The 21457-nt window shown below is 43.1% G+C and overlaps 1 protein-coding gene across 1 annotated transcript; it reads left to right on the forward strand.

Annotated features, from left to right (window-relative positions):
- The first annotated feature begins 140 nt into the window (after window positions 1–140).
- hapln1b (hyaluronan and proteoglycan link protein 1b) lies at window positions 141–20918 on the forward strand. Its single transcript, XM_069166768.1, is given in 13 exon segments — window positions 141–492; window positions 15127–15305; window positions 18647–18702; window positions 18704–18811; window positions 18956–19154; window positions 19662–19726; window positions 19728–19835; window positions 19837–19905; window positions 19907–19967; window positions 20525–20697; window positions 20699–20743; window positions 20745–20786; window positions 20788–20918. Coding segments are annotated over 12 exon segments (1062 nt in total). The 5' UTR covers window positions 141–492; window positions 15127–15199; the 3' UTR covers window positions 20818–20918.
- The last annotated feature ends 539 nt before the right edge of the window (window positions 20919–21457 follow it).

Raw genomic sequence — 21457 nt, forward strand, 5'->3', positions numbered from 1 at the left:
CCTCATCTCGTCCACCATTAAACTGAACTTTAGCTCCACCGCAGCACAAAGGAGTCTTTAAATCAGGGTGTGTTGAGCAACAGGGGCAGGGGACCTCCTTTGTTGGAGAATTTTCCTGAAATGGGTGTGATAAAGCAACAACAACCCCAAAAGGCGGCTGGATTTCCACCGCAGAGCGATGACGGCGAGGCAAATTGTGTTGATTTCATGACTCGGTCCCGTCTCTCCAACCTGCAGACCTCACCTGAGCTCCACGGCGCAGACTCCTCTCATCCCCGCCGTGTCACTCAGAGGGAGGAGGGCGCCCGTTCGCCGCCACACCGCTCTCAGTTTCAGAGGAGAGCCTCCGTTGGACCCTCAGAGGACACTGGAAACCTCCGCACGCCGCCTGCCTCTCCTGTACCTTCCCGTGCGTAATCGGTTTGCGCTACAGTCTGCGTCTTGGCCGCCGCAGAGTTCAGACTTCGACCGCGACGCAGCGCACTGAGAGAGGTAAAGTGATTTCAGTTTTTATTCCATCTTTTACCAACAACCTGTAAGGATTTTTTTTTTTTTTTTTTTTTTTTAATTTTTTTAGAGGAAATGTAAGGTAGCGTTCAGTCTGGTGTTCATCTTTAAGTGATGTGCGCACATTTACAATATCTTTTTTATTTTTTTTTAGCCACTATTCAGATCGTAATTTGGCTTGTTGACAATGATCACGTCCCTCTATTCATTGAAATAACGCTACGCAACATTTATGGTTACTTTTAGTTCTTATTTAACACAAATGAAAGCGTCTTATCTCATTATAACGATATTAAAGGTTGTAAAATGTAAATAAAAAAAAGACTAACAGTGAGGTTTTGACATGCCCAGAAAGCAGGTTCTTGACATTAAAAACAAATTATAAAGCTGATATAGTTTTATTAAATTTACTCAGTATTTGCTGTTATTTATTTGAATATGTTCTCTCTATCCTAAATTATACTTCATTACATTAACCTGAGTTACAAGTCACTTTGCACATCAATAGTTCACATTAATGCCAGGAGGTTTGGATGTTATGTTGACGGTGTGAATGCGGTCTGGACCTGTAAACACATCAAAGGGACATGTTTTTCACTGGCGGGAACTTTCCTGTGGGAGCAGGAACCTTCAGAGGAAGTCCGTTCCCTTACCTGACGTTTCCACCACAGAAACCATGATTTCAATTATAGGGAAATAAAAAGTACTTCATCAGGGGTACTTTCTCGAGGTTTGAGTGCTGATAGTAATCAGGAAGGAGCAGCTTGAGAGATTCTACGGCATTGTTACAGCATTCAGAGGGGGTTTTGAGACCGTTGTGCATCTCGGACTAATTTGCCTATCGGCTTTTTGTGCACGAGGAACTTTTGGGAAAGTCTTTCTTCTTCGGTGGAGCATTTAGAGTTTTTAACCCTCGTGTTGTCCTCGGGTCAAAATGACCCGCAGCTGTGTTCAACCAAGTTCTATTTTATTTCTATATTTTTATATTTTTTTTGGGATCATTGGTGATCATTCTTTAAAGAAACCCTCACAGCCTCTTTGTCACCAATGATCCCAAAAAGTATGAAAATAAAATAGAACTTGGTTGAACACAGGTGCGGGTCATTTTGACCCGAGGACAACACGAGGGTTAAGTACTGGTTGTTGTGCACCTTTCTGGCCAGTTAGGTCGCGCTAACATGACATGGAGAGTGACGGTATACAACAGGCTTCGCAATCTTTCGACGCTGTTGGCCGCATAAATCTGATAACCTGTGAAATCAAGAGGTGTTTTATTTAACTTACTGTGATAATTGCGCTGACGTGACGATAAAAGTATTTGGAAAATTCGAATGCAAAACACATGGATGCAAACAGGGACTAAAACTCGCCTCTAAACCAAAAGACCAAACTATCCACAGGCGAACAGGCTAACCAAGGAAAATATTAGAAATTGTGGCAAAACCAGGAACAAGTTTTGGCCTCGAATTTTGGTAACGCACGAGTCTTTCAGTGAGTTCTTCGACCACCGGTCGCTTGACGTCCTCTCGGTTCATGTTCTTTGTGCCTTTGCAATCTACAATTTACGTGGCGTGCGTGGTTGTCTGCTGTGTACCGTTGCTCTTCCTCCATCGTCTTCCCGTCAAAGGTGTTTTTCGTTGTTTTCCCGAATCGAGGGTTTAAAGACAAGAGTTTGGTCATTGGGGTGAATGTTGTCTCCCGGACGGGCTTGCTGTTACCCCCTCGTTTCCAGTCTTTATGCTAAGCTAGGCTAAACAGTCGCGGCCTCACGTCGAAACCGGCCTGAACATCTTAACAAAGACGGCAAGAAAGAGAGCAGCTCTGAAAATGTCCTCAGTAAAGCTTTCACCTTTTTATTTCCCGCGAACAACAGCGTCTTCGGTTTATTTTGCCGTATTTCCAGTTTGACTGATTGATTTATCGGCATGTTGCAAGTGGAATGCACCTCCGTCAGAAAGCAGATAACCGAAGTGTGAAATTGCTTTCGCGCCGCTGCATAAACTTGTCTCTTTTTTTTTTTTTTTGGTCTTGGCTTCCTCCTTCCTCCGCTCGTGCGCTCGCCGTCGACGGCGCGCGAGCGATCATATTTGCGAGACTTGTCATAGTTGTGGTCGACCGATGTTGTGCAGCGAGGAGGCTGAAAGTGATTTAGAGCTGAAAACATCGGGACTCGCGAGCGCAACAACCCCTTCTCTGTGTGCTGGCTTAGACTTGGCGGCTCCACCCTGACCCCCACCCTCCACCCATTAGCCCTGAACCCACCCACCAAGCCCAATATACACACACACACACACACACACACACACACACACACACACAGGAACACACACTCCAGTGAAAAGAGGGGTGTTCTTCTCCTGCACGGTCAACCTCAATCTGTGTAAACTGCCGGTGATCAGGAAACAACAGGTGAAATGAATTTGTGGCCGTGCGTATATTTCTGTTGTGTGCGGGAATATGAGGCTCCTTATGTGCCTCATGAATGGCGGTTTTCTTTGGTGTTGACTAACTAAGTGTTTGCCATCTACTGGCTGCAGCTTGAAAGGAAAAAAAAAGTCCCCCCCCCCACTATAAATAGTCCCTGTGTGTGTGTGTGTGTGTGTGTGTGTGTGTGTGTGCGCGCGTGTGCGTGTGCGCGTGCGTGTGTGTTTTGAGCAAACGGCTACCCGAGGACACGTCCTCCAGACTTTTTATTTTTAACATTAAATGAAGCAAAAACATTTGTTCAAAGGTGAAAATGGTTTACAGACGACTCACTGATTCAACAAATGAAATTCAGATGAGCCAGAAGTGAGTTCACTGTGACGTCTAAAGGAACGCGGAGCGCTGCCGTCGGTGCAACGGATAAACGGCCCGAGTTTGCGAGTTCTGGGGTTCGGTATTTGCATCGGCCCGTTAACGAGTAAAGCCCGTTCGAATGACCGTCAACATGGGATTTCATTTTAATACAACTGCTTGCGTCCGTCGGTAGCTCGTTTTTTTTTTTTTTCGTCTTCTTGTTTTATTGTACTTCCTGATTAAGTCCCGTTTTATAGATTTTTGTTCTCGTATTCGTGGGCAAACGTTGTTTTCTTTATTGTCGTCGTTTCCCTTCTGACGTTAGGTCTTTGCATTTCCTGCATTGCCCCTGTGTGGCTTCCGGACGTCGCCCACTTCGCCATTCGCTCAGCAGCGAGCGTTCTTGGAGTTTGAAACCGATCCACGTCGTAATCACGAGCTCGCGAGTTCCGTTTGAAGACAACGCTGTTCGGCTCATTTTCACTCATTAACTCTAGAAATCTAAAATCAGAATCCGATTCATCGCCAAGAATGTTTCCAAAACACAAAGTTTATCTCGACAGGATTTCCCACTACAAGGCAAGGTGATACACAAATAAGAATAAAGCTTTATGAAATGAATAAGTACAAAAATATGTTCTAGCAATTCCCACTAGGTTGAGTTATACCCTCATTTCAAACTGTTTGAAAAGCAGGAAATGACCCTGAAACTCGAAGTATTAATCTGTTTCGTATCACACGCTGCGCTGAACTCTGAACTTTGACTTTCACCTCTGACGCGGATATCTGAAGGGAGGATGCTACCCTAAGATACGCAGCTGTCTCCTTCTATAAAGCAACCGTGCCACGCTGGGATGAAGAGGCAGATTAGCTTTTCACCGTGTCGTTCTCCTCGAGGTCGCGGCAGGCCGTTAACAGAGATGGGAGAGCTGTAAAATATTATTCCCTCAGCGGGATGTCGGGGGTGAGGAGAGGGGCGAGAGGCAGGAGGAGGGTTAAGGGTTGAGATGCTGGAAAGATGCGTCTGGTTCGCTTCATTGTTTAAGCTTTTGAAGTCTGGACATTTTACTGCTGCAAAACAAGCACATATATTTTAAAGTGTTGAGCTGGTAGAGCCGAGGTCGTCGATTTGTGTTCTTGCAGTGAAGAGCTGGTTTCAATTCTTTCCGTCCTTTGTCATCAATTCTCCTCAAAGACAAACAGACTCGTTAAACGTCTGTTGTCACGGATCAAAGGAGGCGTTTTCTTGAGGTAAACGGCGGAGAAAACCCCGAGGTTATATCCTTTTAATGTGAAATTCGGTTCTTCAACAACAACTTCTACCAGTGGCGAGTCTAGAATCTGTCGGGGCCCTGGGCAAAAATTCCCAGGGGGCCCCTCCAACCAATGATCATCACTATTGTGTGATAAATAATCTGACACCAACAAAAAAAAAAAAAACACAATACATAATATAACATCATAACATATTTTTCAGTTGTTCACATTAGTAAAAATGCTAAATATTAATAAAAAAAGAACATGAAGATTATTCATTTTCAAAGTGTGAATATAGAGAAAAAAAATCAAAATAAGTAACTAAATAATTCTGACATTATCACATTAGAAATAACCCACATTATAAGGTCACATATACAACTGACTCCCAAAAATAACGAATAAAAAAATACTGAATTTAAAGTTTTCACCATCAGCTTTTGGATATTTCTCTTTTGCAGCTCTCAGAATCATAAGTGATGATCCTGAGGAGAGATAAGAAAGTTACATCATTTATGATGCATATTATAGCAGCATGTTTTTAAACAACAAAATTATTTTACATCGTAGAATCAAAATTCCTCAAGTTCATAGCTTTAAATGTTCTCCCTGGACACAGCTGTCAGTATTCATATTTTTGATAGTTTAACTTTATTTACTTATAGATACAAATTATTTTCAAGCTTTTCTTTTTCTTCGTTCCACGTGACACTATCAATAATGGCATTTACTGGACACCCATAGAGAAGATCTACTCTGCTGGTAGCGACAACGCTCATTTTGAAATCAAGACTTGATATGAATTGTTATGAAGTTTGAAAACTGTAATGTTATGAGCCTATTCGTGTTCTTTCAGCCTGCTGGCTAGCACGTTAGTCAAGTACCGAATTTGACTCAGTCACGGACAACCAGAGCTGAACCCGCTAGCTACGTTCACTAAACAAAAAATGCTAAAGTATAACATAACGCAACTTAGTCAGGTCAGTCAGGTTAGACCAGAGGTGTCCCGACAACTGCCTTAATCTTTTATACTGGTGTTCTGTGGAAAAAAAATATTTTTGGGCCAGAGTTGCAATACTGTTTATGACCACTGGGAAACGGTGGCAACAAGGCTAAGTGGGAGCTGCATCCAGCTCTCTTAATACAGGTGTTATTTTTTGTAAAAGTTGGAAGGTGCCATCTTTACGTCTTGTATCCAGTTAATACATACATTATGACGTAAAAATGTGGCGTATACTTAAAACGTTGTCGTAGAAAACAAATCTGGCTCACGAAAAGGTCACCTCTGAGGCTGATTCCACTGCAGGACAAGCGTCAGCCACGCACAGGAAGTTTGCCGTTTAAAAACGACATCCAATGTGTCCTTAAAAAGTCCATGTGGAGCGTCCTGAATGGACATTACGGCACTTGAACCTGATTGCCGCCCACCTCACAGCCCCACTGTGCTCCGTACTGAGGACTCTTTGTAGTCCTGTCTTGGTGGTGCGATGGTGACGTACAGTAAATACTCCAGTGCACCGGTTTGAACCCACCACGTCAACCGCTCAGGAAAAATAAAATATATCTGCTGTGCGATGGGGAAACTAAACTGAGGTATTTATGAATATCCTGGGCTGTGTGTACAGTAAATAACCCACCCCCGTCGCTCCGTACCACACCCACGCGCAAATACATACAGGCTCCCTGAACAAGCGTCGGTGCTTCGGCGCTCGGCGAGGTCGACTTTTCCAGAAGCAGGTTGCCTCACAGCCGCTGAAAAGCCTGTTGCTGCTCCGGTGCAGAGATGCTGAATATAGCGTCGTTTCCCATCAACCTGGAAAACACTCTTGACACGCACTCGGCTCTACCGCGGGTTCGCTGCGCCCGCGAGTTTCCGAGCCATTTATTTGAACGGTGACTCATAATTTTGTCCGTTATTTTTTGCATTTCGAACTCCGTTTTCCTGCTGGCGAACGAGCCTCTTTTTAAAAAAATTTTTTTTAGCCTGTTTCCTAAGAAGAAAGGTGTCGATTATTTATGTGACACTGGGGAGGGGCTGCGAGGGGGTGAACTCTTATCTGTTTAACAGGAGTATCAGTGTCAGCCTGGTGACCCGAATGTTGTCCAGAGCTCTTAACATCTGTAGGCTTACTGTTGAGATAGCAGCACATTAAAAGAGTCTGACGCTATCTCCACCGCGATGCTGTTTACCCGACCACAGCAGCCAGATCTGTCCGGTTGTGCAATCGCGTTGTTTCATTGTTAATTATTTTTGCTTTTCTTGACAAAAGAACTCCCCTCCCTGACTCGGAAACATGATGCGGAGCTTGACATTTTCTTTCTGCTTCTTTCAACATAATTCAGCTTGAACACGCGCACGTAATAGAAGCCATACGTTTATCTCACCGGCTGCTCGGTCTCAGGAGCTTCTTCTGACGTCACGCTCTCAGTCTGAGGAGGCCCCCGCAGGTTTTTAGAAAAGCAGCCATTCAGGTCAGATAAACTGATGCATCATCTCACTAAGACGCAGAGTGTTGTGAAACAGCACACACTGCAGGCTGACTGTGTGTACCATGTGCGTGTGTGTGTGTGTGTGTGTGTGTGTGTGTGTGTGTGTGTGTGTGTGTGAGTGTGTGAGAGTGTGTGAGTGCGCACGTTTATCTATGGTAGAGATCTATGTAAAGACTACGTTTTAGAGTTCAGGTTAGGATCCAGTTGGGATTATGGAACGATGGGCCCCTTTGCATCTGTGTTTGTTTTGTGTCTCTGTGTTTGTTTTGTGTCTCTTTGTTGTTGTTTTGCGTCTCTGTGTTTGTTTTGCGTCTCTTTGTAGTTGTTTTGTGTCCCTTTGTTGTTGTTTTGTGTTTGTTTTGTGTCCCTTTGTTGTTGTTTTGAGTCTCTTTGTTGTTGTTTTGTGTCTCTTTGTGGTTTTGTTTGCGTCTCTTTGTGGTTGTTGTAGTGATATATTGCAGATGACTTTCCCCCCCTGATTTATTTGGGTCTCTGCTCCTGTCAGCCTGCTCAGTAATTCGGTAGATTCCTATATTTCTACACGATGCGCCTGCAGCACGAAAATTTATTATGAAGTCAATTGTTAGAAAAGTAGTGGATCAACCCAGCAGCTGATTTCGATAAAGGTTAGAGCTGAGGTCGGGTGTTCGGTTGTGTTGGTTAAGGTCGGGAATAGCGTGCGCGACACTCAATGCTTGGAAAACTAACCGCACTTCAGTCTTTCGGTGTCGGCTATTATCTCATAATGTTGAGCCTGAGTGAAGTCCTTCCTCTTAAAATAAACACTTTCTTTTCTCTCCGTAAATGCCCCCTCAGCTTCTCTATCAAACTTTAAGGCATTTGGTGTTTCACACCTCATTTCTTTCTCCCTATGAAGGAGGTTTGTGGGGGTCAAGTCACCGGTGCCGTTTTGGGGGTTCGCCATAAATATCCGGCAAAAACAGCCTCTGATCTGGACAGTCTCTTGCATTACTGGGAATTCAAGTACGAGGTAAAACACGAGGTCTCAAGGGAAAGATGAGTCTAATGCTCCTGAAACCTTTGTACCATTGGTAAGTAAAACTCCCTGCACTGTAAACTGACATCTGTCTGAAGTCCAAAGGGAGGCACCAAGACCTACAAAAACAGTAGAAGAAGCTATAAAAGCCATAAAACCTTACTTTAATGACTTTGTAACATAAAACATGATCACCAACGATATTTCGGAACATAAATTAACCAAATTTCATGGCAATCCATCCAATAGTTCATTGACATGTCACTAAAAAAAAAAAAAAATGTAATGTAAATATCAATGTTAAGGACAATGTTCTCACATACTTTACTGGCAAAACAACAAAAGATAACATCAGTAACACGAGAATGATATCACTCATAGCTACCTTGCATATTTAGGCTAGAACTTTGACCTTCGGCTTCTGTCCCGTTATCCAGAGCCTTTTTTTTAGAATAATAAAAAAAAAAAACAAGCTCGAATGTAGTTATTTTGCAGAAAGTCATTTGGCCATTAGAGAGTTTTTCATTGGAAGAAGAGGTTAAAGAGCACGTAAACACTATGAGCCAGATTACCGCGCAGAGCTTCCTTTCAGCTGCCAACAGAAACTGTAAAATAAAAGAGCATAACCAAACAAGGAATGGAAACTTTAAGTGTGTGCACGTCTTTGTGATGGTTCGTTCTTTTTCTTGTAATTGTGAACGTTTACAGTTCGCCAGAAATCCTGGAAGGTCCAGTACTTCAAACGCCTTCCACGAGTACACTTAGAAGCAAAGTGTAATTATTATAAGCAAGTTATTAAGCAATGTTGAAAGGGTTTAAAGTGGTAGGAACCCCAGCTGCCTGTCCTGTTTATTTTACAGCAGAGATTGCTGTTAAGAAAACACATGGGTACATTTATTTTTCTTAATTTCTGTCCAAAAAAATTATGCAATATCTCTTCCGTTTTGCCAAAATAAGAGGACATTTTCACCATAGTTAGACTGTTGTGACATGGATTTTAAATACAACTTGGAACCAATCTCAGAAGTACAGATATTTTAGATGTAAAAAAACTACAGGGGGGGACAAAAAATAAACTTTCTTGTCCTGTTTGGACATGATGTTTGCAGCTTCATGGGTCTGGATGTGTGCATACAGTATGTGTGTCTAGTCTCTCCAAGAAAACTCCAAATAAATTACAACAATGTATTACTCAAGACAATTAACCTTAATTAGATCTTAAAAGTAAAACAATTTTTTTTATTAAATCTGTGAGAAATTATTTATATATATATATGTATATATATATATATATATATGTGTGTATTTCAATTGAAAAATCATATTCACTTAAAACTAAAAAAAACAACTTTAAATCCAGCTGTACTTTGGCTGAGTAGTGCTTTGACCCTAAATGCTAATATTTGCTCATTATGAGACTCAAATTTCAGAATTCAATTTCTAAATTGTGACTTTTTTTGAGTTTGAGTTTTTATCTCCGAATTTCAAAATGCATACTTTGCCGTGCAGATTTTGTTTTCATCATGACTGACTATTCCTCTTTATCTGGTGCAAAAGAGCATCCGTAGGACTGAGCGGCTTTCTGATCGGGTAAATTTGCCGGCTGCTGTGATTCGCACATGATTTTAGTTGAAGAAAATAGTTGTAGGGTTCGCCATATAATTATGATAATAAAACAATATTTTGTCTTCAATCTCTATTTACACTATTAGATATCAGAATCACACACATGCCAGCACACACACATAATCATGTGTAAATACACGTCCTTCCAAAATAAATCGTTCTCACCGCTGTGTGTAAAGGACGCGTGTTTGCGTTGGCCCGTTCACAGACCCAATCACTCACTTGGCGCCTGCAGAGAGTCCGAACAATCAAAGAGCGGGAGTGGTCGCACTTCTTTTCTCTCTGGGACGAAAGATTACATCAGCTCCAACTGGAAAAAAACAACAAAAACAACCTCTGTCTTTACCAATCACTGTGTTTCATCTCGGCCAATACATTGATTGTCTTTCTCCTTTTTTCTTGCGTTGTTTCGGCCTTTTAAAAAGTCGTCTTTAGGGCATACTAAGGTTCAGGGTTTGTGCGATGTTCATTTAATTGCGTTTTAGGCGTTTTACAAGTCCTTTTACAACCACACAGACAGAATTTAACGGTCTAAGATCGATGGGCATTGTTGAGCCAAAAACACATACAAGGAAACTCGGAGTTGAATGCTTTTGTTCCCTCGGACTGCCTCGCGTTACCTTCCCCGCAGACACAAACCATCAGATGTGAACAGCGTCTGACACGCGTCCTCATATGCCGGACCGTCAACGTTGCTGCTCGAGGACGAATAGGTGACGCACACCTACACCTGGCCCATAAAAACCCGGCCTTGTTTACCCTCCACACAGATGGACGCTGAGGAATGCTGTCACCTTCGCAATCTTGCTTCAGTTTTTTTTTTTTTTGTCCTTTTTCCAAGAGATCACGCACAACCACTGATGATGTCTTCGCCATTAAAGAGTCATCTGGATCAGTGGTTTCCAAAACACAGCGGCTCCAGGGGGGTTGTATTTACCAGAGGGCACATTGAAAAGATTAGCAAACGAAACAAAACAAAAAACACAGGCAAAACAAAATAACAGATAAAACAGAATTAATAAATAAATAAATAGCTAACATGAACTGATAATTATCGAAATGATCTTTTTTATATATAAAATGCCCCCCCCCCCTCCCAAAAAAAAAAAAAAAAAAAATTGACAAGTATTTAACGTTAGCTACCGAAATAAATTATCGGATTAAATATCTTGCAAGAAGTATGGATAAATGGGTAAAATAGTTCAATATTTAAAAAAATAATCAATATAAATAGCTGGATCGATTATAATGCTTTATAATGGATGAATGGTAACAGCTAAAAGTAATAAATAGTTGAAAATAATGGGTAAAACGTTAGCAGATGAATAATTGCGAGCTAAAAGTAGTAGTGGGCTACAAATAATCCAAGTAATGCATTTAAATGGATGATATAGTTAGCTACATATAGGATAAATGATGAGTATATATTGCTGCATGAAATATAACGCTAAAAATAAGTAGTTAAGTTAGAAATCACCAATGGTTGACGTCTTAATGATGAATATAGATAGCTGGAATAATTGTAATACTGTAATTTATTGTTGAAATAGCTGAAAGTAATGAATAACATGTTCAAAGAGCTAATGCCAGCTAAAACTAATGGGTAGATTTAATTGCAATGCTGTGTAACATGTAAATGGTTAAAATGGGTCAAATTATTAAATGGCTGGCTGAAAGTTATCGACAAATTGTTGAAATTGTTATCATCAAAAGTAATCAATAAAGTGTTGGCGGCTAACCGGTTGAAAAAGAGGGCTGAAAGTAATCGGTTAAATGTTTGAATTTGGATAAAACCATGGTTGCAATAGGTAAATATTGGATAAATAATTCATGTAGGGAGCTCGATGGATGGATGAATTATGTTGTAATATTAGCGCAAGGCAGTGGATAAAAAGTTGAAATAGCTCAAATTGTTGGTAAATTATGGCAGTATGGAGCACGACTGTTAACGTTACAGACTAAACATCGACTATACGAATATATATGACTAATATTATAAGAATAGCCATATATTAACAATCCAGTCTTTTATGTACTGAACGGCTGGTTGTGTGAGTTGGTGACGGAGCTCACTGGACAGGTTCCAGTTAACACCACCTGCTAATGGCGCCGATGGAGCTTGAAACTTCATTCCCCCTGCATCATTTCTGCTGCTGCAGAGTCCTCTCAGCTTCCTCTTCCTCCTCCACCCCCTCCCTCCCTCTCTCCCTCCCTCCTTCCTTCCCTCCAGATATTTCTTCTTGCCGTATCTCGCTGTATCTTCATCTCCCTCCGTCTCCTTCCTCCGTTCTCATTTCACACATCAGCTGCTCTGCTCGTGTCCCGCAGTGAACGGTTTGACTCAAAAGTTTTTTTTTACCCTTTTTAAAAAGGACATATCTCTCCCCCAACCCCTCCCCCCCCCCACCCCCCAATCCCTCTCCTCCACACACACACACACACACACACACACACACACACACACACACACACACACGCTCCTCCTACTTATCGCTGCACCCCCTCCAGTCGTCCAGTCCTCGTAATGACTATTTTCAGAAGGGGAGGGGGTAATAAGTGATGTGTGTGTAAGTGGAACAGTGAGTGTGTGTGTGTGTGTGTATGTGTGTGTGTGTGTGTGTGTGTGTGTGTGTGTGTGTGTGAGTGAGTGTGTGCTGCAGTTATTCTGCTGACTGCAGGAGCTCCACCTGGCAAATGGGGCCCGCGCATCAGCATTTTGGGAATGAGTGAATGGAGATAAGGGTGGCAGAGGAAGGAGGGGTGGGGGGGGGGGGTGATCAATCCGAATGACTCCGCTTGCACACACACACACACACACACACACACACACGGCCGTGAAGGATGTCGCTGTAAAAGTCAAAGAGATTACAGAAGTCCAGAGTTGCCAGCATTAAAATTAAATTCATCTGTACGGATGACGTACACAGGGTGTAAAGAAATCGTAAAATGTCTCAAATTCGAGGCCATGTCGCCGTGTGATATCACGTGTTATGTGTAAAAAAACTGAAAATAGTTATCATCTAGACTGTACACAATAGTGTTCCTAGCTTCCAAGTTTAAAAAACGAGGCAGACGCGGAAGTGCCGTAAGCTGCAGTACCACCGAGTGCCGTTAGAGGTCGGCTCCAAAAAGCCTCCGGCTCCACAGACTCCCATTCAACTTCTCTCATGAAATACGAAGTCAATACATTTCTTTCCACGAATTATTTCAGTGGTGTTGGCTAAAGTCACACTTTCTTATTCGTTTTCCGGTGGTACATCTGAAAATAATCCCTTCGTTAGTTAGAAAATAAGCCTCAAAAAGCCTCACAGTGCTTTTGGGGGCGTGTCCATTTGATTGACAGGCCTGTGGTGCAATCAGGTTAATCAGATCGAGTCAGATCCACCGCTCGCTCCTCCCCCCCGGCTCGTCCAAATACGGTCACTTCCTGCTCCAAACCGCTCCGAGCTAGCAAGATGGCGACGGGACAAAATCCGAACTCGAGGCTTCATAATGTTTCGCGTTTTATTTTTGACCGTCCAAACTTTAAAAAAAAATGATCCGAATACATTCTGGATACGACAGAAAACCGATTTGTCCTTATTTTGTTGACGCGGTAAAAAACAGAAAGTACATTTTCTTTTGGGTCTGGAGTTCGTTACAGCTGTGATTTCTTTGTGTCACCTTGCTTTTTGTCTTCCTGGCATAAGCAAGAAAATACATTTCTTCTCAGGCTAAATAAGTTTAAAGACTAAATATATGTATTATGCAACAGTTTATTGGAAATCTGAGTGTCATGTTAGGTGTAAATCAAATTACAAGTTACATTTTAAAACGATTAATAAAATGTGTTAGAAGATTGATTCTAAATATTTTTTTAAAAAGGACTTTTTGAAAATTGGACTTGCGTCTGAAATTCATGGCCAACAAAGCTGGTTCATATGAATATATACTTGGAATAAATACAGTCTTTTTTATTGAGTTTTATATATATATATATATATATATATATATATATATATATATATATATATATATATATATATATATATATATTTTTGGGGCTTTTCGTCGGCTTTTATGATCAACCCTACCTCCAAAAAAATTATGTAATTATGACCAGTTTATGTCCTCTAATAATATAAGAATGAAATGTCGTTAATATACCTTTTTGGAAAGTTAAAAACCTATTAATGCTGAAACTGAACGAATCAGTCATATGTATATGACTTTTGATTTTTTTTTTTTGGTGCCGAAATATTCAATCTCGCAGTTTATATTTCACCCAAACCACAATCTTTCATTAGCCTTTAACCCGAGTCGTTGTGATGGCTGAACTGCAGACGGGAGCCTGGATGCGAACGAAGAGTTGACCGCTTTGTTGACCCTCCATCCACCCGACCGCCTCCTGCTCATTCTGGTGCAGTTCATTAAAAAAAAAAAAAAAGAAAAAAAAAAAAAAGAGCATTGTGCAGTCAGTGACTTCAAAGGGTAGTAACACAATGCAAAATAAATAAATAGGCATAAATTGTAGGAGACGGGGTTTGCAGTGGTTGGATTGGGTTTTAAAAAAAGAAATAATAATAATAATACTGGCATCCCTGAAATTCCATAAAACGTCCATAAAGTGGAGGTGAAACGGTTGAAACCCTCTCTGTTTGGGATGAGTGTGTAGAGGATGGGCTACAGTGTGTGTGTGTGTGTGTGTGTGTGTGTGTGCGCGCGCGTATGTCTACCTCTGTGAGGACCAGTTTCAGTTTGATAGCTTGAGGATATTCCCGGACAGTGAGGACATCCTCACTTCGGGACAGATCTCTTCCGCAGGGCTGCTGCCGGCTCCGGGCTCCGAATCAAACTTCAGATTTAAAAAAAAAAAGAAAAAAAAAAAAGGCTGAGTCGTGTGAGCGAGTGTCCTCGCAAAGATAGAAGCACGACCACGTGAGTGTGAATGAAGCCGGAGGTGTGTGTGTGTGTGTGTGCGCGTGCGCGTGTGCGTGCGCGCGTGTGGTGACGCTGCACTGTGGCAGTATCCCTCTGAAGTTGTGGACAGTCGGGTGTAATCGGGACATGCTGCCTCCTCGCGCTGCTGCTGGATGTCAGAATATCTCCTGCACAGTATGTACGGCGTGATTTCATTCGGAGCGCGTGCTGTGCGTGTCGTCCTCTGCCGTAGGACGTCTTGATCTTTTTTTTTTGGACAACTTTCCGGTGCCACTGTGAGATTTCTTTTTTTTTTTTTTTCCTCTTTTTTTTTTTTTCACTGTGTTTGCCGAGACCGTCCCGCATTGAACTGCACTGCAGACAAGAACTACGGTCTCCCGGCTGCCTCTGCAGACCGGTCTCGCAAATGAGCCTCTCTCTCTCTCTCTCTCTCTCTTTCCCTTATTTCCTGCGGGAATGCGATGCAAGTGCGGGAAAAGTTTGGTGAGCATCCTCCGACCTGTACAGGCTGTTCTGTAAACCCCACCCCTCTTGCCTGTGTGTCTCTGCAGTGATCAAACACCCCCAGCTCCCCTCCTCCCCCCCCGCCTCCCAAAACACACACACACTGTCCGGTGACTGAAGATGATTCCCGTGCTGATCTGCGCTCTGATCTCACTCGGCGTGGCGGAGACCGACCTGGACGTCCTGTACCCCGAGCTGGAGCACTCGAGGACCATCTACGTCACAGGTGAGTCCCCAGGACTCACACGTTCCTTCGACGCCCGCCCTGCAGCTGTCGCCCGTTTCTTCGGTTTGTCGGGCCGTCCCGCCGTCCGTATGCTGGTCCGGTGATAACGCTGCTATGTGGATGGGGAAAGGGGGGAGGCGAGGGGGGGGGGGGGGGTGTCAGTTCACTGAGATATCTCATCAGACTTTCATCAGGACGTACCAGATGAAAAACAAAGCTATAAAGTATGACTTTGTACGTTATATGTTTGCAGTTGTTGCATGTTCTTTATTTACCAGTTAAGTAAAACAAAGAAATGATGAAATAAATGAACTAATTAGCAGCTGACAATTAACTAACAACTTACTAACCTACCTAACTAACTATTAACCAACAGATAATGAAGTAATAACAAGCAAAGAACTACCGACCACCTGAAGAATAACTGCTAATCAAAAGTACATAAAAAAAACGAACTAAAACGCAAATAAATATTTCACCAAAATAAGCACGATAGCGAACTAAAAGATGAATGAACTAATATTCCCAAACGACCAGTAAAGTAATGACTAAATAACTAACAAAGAATAACTTAAAAGGTACAAATAAATAAAGTAATGATAAAGAACTAGTAAATACCAAAAAAAAAGAATTAACAACAAACTAACTAGTAACTGAGTAATAATTAACTGATTACATAAAAAAACTCAAAAATAATGAAACGCCAAGTACTGCAAAAATAACTATTGCAAACAAACCAACAAATAACTTGCATATCAACGATACTAATAATAATTTCAAAAAATATATATTTTTAAAAACGATTACATTTCTAAGTTAAACTAATTTGATTACGACCAACTTATCAACCGACCGTGCGCCGGTGTTTTCGCGAAGTGGTTTAAGGACCGTAACCGTTCGGCGCGAGCGAGGGGAAAAAGGAAACGTTCACGGCTCGAACTGTCAGAGACGCTGCGGACCGCCGGAGACACGGCAAACAAACGGAGCTGAAGAAGGAGTTCAAAGAAATGCAAAGCTCTCCTCCCAACGACCAGGATCAATGTGCCATCAGCTGTTCCCTCAGTCAACTGACAAATGCGCACACGCACACGCACGCACGCGCACACGCATGCACACACACACACACACACACACGCACACACACACACACGCACACACACGCACACACACACGCTTACGCAGCAGTCAAGGTGAAACGCTGTGGTGGTCAGACTTGTGCGAGGAGGCAGCCAATCAGAGAACTGGGCGACGGAGGCTGGAGGTCGCAGCAGATATATATATATATATATATATATATATATATATATATATATAAATAAATTAAAAAAAAAATAAAATGCTCCAAAAGGAAAAACTAAAGACAGCGCCGAGAAATCATACGTAAAAAAAATACGCCGCAGGACCCGACCGGAGAATCTTTTGAATCGTGCAGTTTTCCTCAGCAATCCGGCGACGGTCGTCTGCTCCGCCACCGCAAAGAGGAACAAACGGGAAACGGGTCAGCAGAACCCGACCGTAGCTGAGATTAGCCGGGCGGTATTTCTTGTCGGGCGAAGGTCGATTGCAGTGATCGTGTGAAGCTTCCCGACGTCTCATTGACGCGAGGAAGTCGCCCAGTTTTGTGCCCGAAGAGAGGCCGAAAACCAAACCGACGCGCTGACCGTCGCGATCCGACAGGAGGCGATCCGACGGGAGTATATTGCGCGGATGGATACGCAGCGGTTCGACCAAGAAATAGTCCCGGCACGCGCGTCCCAACGTCCAGAACAGTCCATTATTTCGCACTTTTGTACTTCCGTGAGATCTCGCGGAATTCCGCATTTTCGTAACGACGCTAACGCTTCGTGAATCGTTCAGTTGGTCCGCCGCTTCGGTCCAAACGATGATATACGTGCAGAGAATTTATTCTACTTACTGCGGCGATTCGTTAGTTTGCTTTAAATCGTCCAAATACTTTGGTCAGCTCAGCCTGCGCTTTGCGTTTCGTGCTAATGAGCACACGTGGCTACGCTAACGGTGCTAAGATTACCAACTAAATACCAACTAAATACCATTAAACTAAATATCATTAAACTAAATATCATTAAACTAAATATCATTAAACTAAATATCATTAAACTAAATATCATTAAACTAAATATCATTAAACTAAATATCATTAAACTAAATACCATTAAACTAAATACCATTAAACTAAATATCATTAAACTAAATACCAACTAAATACCATTAAACTAAATACCATTAAACTAAATATCATTAAACTAAATACCAACTAAATACCATTAAACTAAATACCATTAAACTAAATACCAACTAAATGCCATTAAACTAAATACCATTAAACTAAATACCAACTAAATACCATTAAACTAAATACCAACTAAATACCATTAAACTAAATGCCATTAAACTAAATACCATTAAACTAAATACCAACTAAATACCATTAAACTAAATACCATTAAACTAAATACCAACTAAATACCATTAAACTAAATACCATTAAACTAAATACAATTAAACTAAATACCAACTAAATACCATTAAACTAAATATCATTAAACTAAATATCATTAAACTAAATATCATTAAACTAAATATCATTAAACTAAATGCCATTAAACTAAATACCATTAAACTAAATACCAACTAAATACCATTAAACTAAATACCATTAAACTAAATACCAACTAAATACCATTAAACTAAATGCCATTAAACTAAATACCATTAAACTAAATACCAACTAAATACCATTAAACTAAATACCATTAAACTAAATACCAACTAAATACCATTAAACTAAATACCATTAAACTAAGTACCATTAAACTAAATACCATTAAACTAAGTACCATTAAACTAAATACCATTAAACTAAATACCAACTAAATACCATTAAACTAAATGCCATTAAACTAAATACCATTAAACTAAATACCAACTAAATACCATTAAACTAAATACCAACTAAATACCATTAAACTAAATACCATTAAACTAAGTACCATTAAACTAAATACCATTAAACTAAGTACCATTAAACTAAATACCATTAAACTAAATACCATTAAACTAAATACCATTAAACTAAATACCAACTAAGATTGTTGATAAACGCGCCGACGTCGGCGTTCAGCTCAAACCGCGAGCACAGACGCCTACGCTCGTTGGCGCGGGACCTCGGTGCTTTACGCTAACTCGTCAAACCGCATTTTGAATTTTGATGAACGAATAAGCAAGAGAACAATATTCACAAAAAAAAAAAAAAAAAAAATGCGCAGCTCCTACGCGTTCGCCTGCGTTTTAAGGATTATAACGAAGTTGCTGTTTTGCAGAAAACGGGCCCCGACTCTCGGTGGAGGCGGAACAATCCAGGGTGGTGTCGAGGAGAGGGGGGAAACGCCACTTTGTCCTGCAGGATCCAAAGGGACCAATCGCTGGCCCCCAACCGCAAGATGAGGATCAAATGGACCAAGCTGACCTCGGACTACCTGAAAGAGGTTCACACTTCACCGTATTCGTTCGTAGATTGTTCTCCGTGTCGTTCTGGAAATTTTTAAGCGCGCACTCGTTTAGAGGCCTCTTTGAAACGAATGTCATTTGTTTTTGAAAAAGCGGCGCGTCCTCTCTTCATCTCGCTCCAGGTGGACGTGTTCGTTGCCATGGACTACCACAAAAGGAGTTACGGCAGTTTCCACGGACGCGTCCACCTGCGGGGCTCGTCTCCAGCGGACGCCGCTCTGGTCATCACAGAACTCACCCTGGAGGATTACGGGAAATACAAATGCGAAGTGATCGACGGGCTCGAAGACGGAACGGCGGTGGTGTCTCTCGACCTTGAAGGTAAAACGTATTTGGGTGAACTCGTTTTTTTTTTTGTTGTTGTTTTTTTTAACATTTATTTTTAAATGGGAGAGAGAATGACGACGTGGCACAAAAAGATAGAACGTCTAACAAAATGTCTTTGCGCCGTAACAGGCCTGCGGTCGGTCTAAATTTAACTCCGGGGAGGGGGAGGGAGCGCCGGGAGGTGGGCGGGGGAGGGGGGGGAGGGGGTGGAGGGTGGAGGGTGGAGGGGCGGAGGGTGGAGGAGGGGGGGAGTGTCAGGAAGCGAGCGTGTTCTGTAAGCACAGCGTCCATCGGTGTCAGAGCGGCGTCATTACGTCTGAGAGAAGCCAGAAGACAAGCGGCCATTACGGCCCGAAAGGCCCCAAAAAAAAAAAAAAGGGGGTGCGGGGACGGATCCTAGATTATTATTATTTTCTTTACCTGCTAACTGCAGGACATCTATCACATCTCCCCCTCCCTCTCCACCCCCCCCCCCCCCCCCCCACCGTTCTCTCCACCCAGGCGTGGTCTTCCCCTTCTACCCCCGCCTGGGCCGCTACAACCTCAACTTCTACGACGCGGAGCGGTGCGTGCCGCGACCAGGACGCCATCGTGGCGTCCTTCGACCAGCTGTACGACGCGTGGCGAGGGGGCATGGACTGGTGCAACGCCGGCTGGCTGAGCGACGGCTCGGTCCCAGTATCCCATCACCGTCCCCCGGGAGCCCTGCGGGGGCAAGAACACCGTGCCGGGCGTCCGCAACTACGGGCCTGAGGGACAAGGACAAGAACCAGTACGACGTGTTCTGCTTCACGTCCCACTACAAAGGTGACGGGACAGAGTTTTTTTTTTTTTTTTTTTAAAAACCTTCGAGCGTTTGATACGCGTCGAAACATCCAACCGTCTCCGGGTTGCGCTTTCATTTGAAACCAGACTGAAAGACTCAACGTAGAGTAGATAGAAATATTTCGGGGGTTATATTTGGGTTCGATTCTTTTAGCACACGCGCGGTCCAGAAGAGGACGTGCGTGAAAAGGGCCGCGTTAAGACGGGATTTCTTAAGACGGGTCCGCCGCCCGGTCGGCCGCGTCGATTAATGTACGTTCGGCGTCGAGAGACGCGGCGTTCGGGACTGAAATCCAACTCGAAAATACGTAGTACTGATAATAGTACTTAAGGTTGTTGTTGTTGTTGTTGTTGTTGTTGTTGTTGTTGTAGAGAGAAGGGGGAGGGGGGGACTTCTGGGTCGACACGCTTCGCCTTCTCCGCGACGGCTCAGAAAACGGATGCGCGGATGATGTCATTTAAAAAAAAGAAAAAAATTGTACACGTTTTTAACACGTCTTTGTGCTCATCCGTCCCCCCCCCCCCCCCCCGTCCCCCAGGTCGGTTCTACTACCTGATCCACCCCTCCAAGCTGACCTACGACGAGGGCGGTCAGCGCGTGTCGAAAAGACGGCGCCGGATCGCCAAGGTCGGCCAGATGTACGCCGCCTGGAAGCTGCTGGGCTACGACCGCTGCGACGCCGGCTGGCTGGCCGACGGCAGCGTCCGCTACCCCCATCGCCGTCCCCCGGCGGCGCTGCAGCCCCGCCGAAGCCGCCGGTCCTGTTCGGCGGCTTCCCCGACAAGAAGCACAAACTGTACGGGGGTGTACTGCTTCAAGGGCCACGACTGAGCGCGCCGCCGGGCACACGCGTACACACACACACACACACACACATAAGCATGCACACACACACACACACACCTACGAACAAGATGGCGACAGAGGAGGAAGGAGGAAGGAGGAAGGAGGAAGGAGGTATGAACACACACATTCAAACTGTGACGCTTTATTTTTGAAACGGAAACCTTAAAAGATTCAAATCAGACAGATTCACGCCGTCCCCGACGGGACCCGATACTCTTACGAGGGATAGTTTTACAGGTATTTAAGGTGCGTGTTATTTAATCAACGTGGGGGGGGGGGGGGAGGGGGGAGGGGGGGGGGGGGAGGCACGGTCTGAACCGGAGAACAGTTTTAACAGCCCAAAAAAAAAAACAACCGTCCCGTGGGCTGGGGACCGGCGCAACGAAACCGGTCTTTGCCGTCCGTTCTCAACAAAGGTGCTACGGCCGGTACTTCCTACGTCATCCTACCGTCCGGTATTTGACGTTTTTTTTTTTTTTTTTTTTGTACAAACGCGTCGGACCAAACGTCCCGTCTCCTCACCGAAACTGAAAAAGGGGAAAAAAAATTAAAAAAAAAAAAAAAAAAAAAGGAAACCATAGCATCGATTATGTTTCTAAGTACGTAGAAGGTGATAAATCTAGAT

The sequence above is a fragment of the Embiotoca jacksoni genome, unplaced genomic scaffold (genome assembly GCF_022577435.1).
Source record: "Embiotoca jacksoni isolate LCO1_2020_lvr unplaced genomic scaffold, fEmbJac1.0.p SCAF_10, whole genome shotgun sequence".
Lineage (NCBI taxonomy): Eukaryota > Metazoa > Chordata > Actinopteri > Embiotocidae > Embiotoca > Embiotoca jacksoni.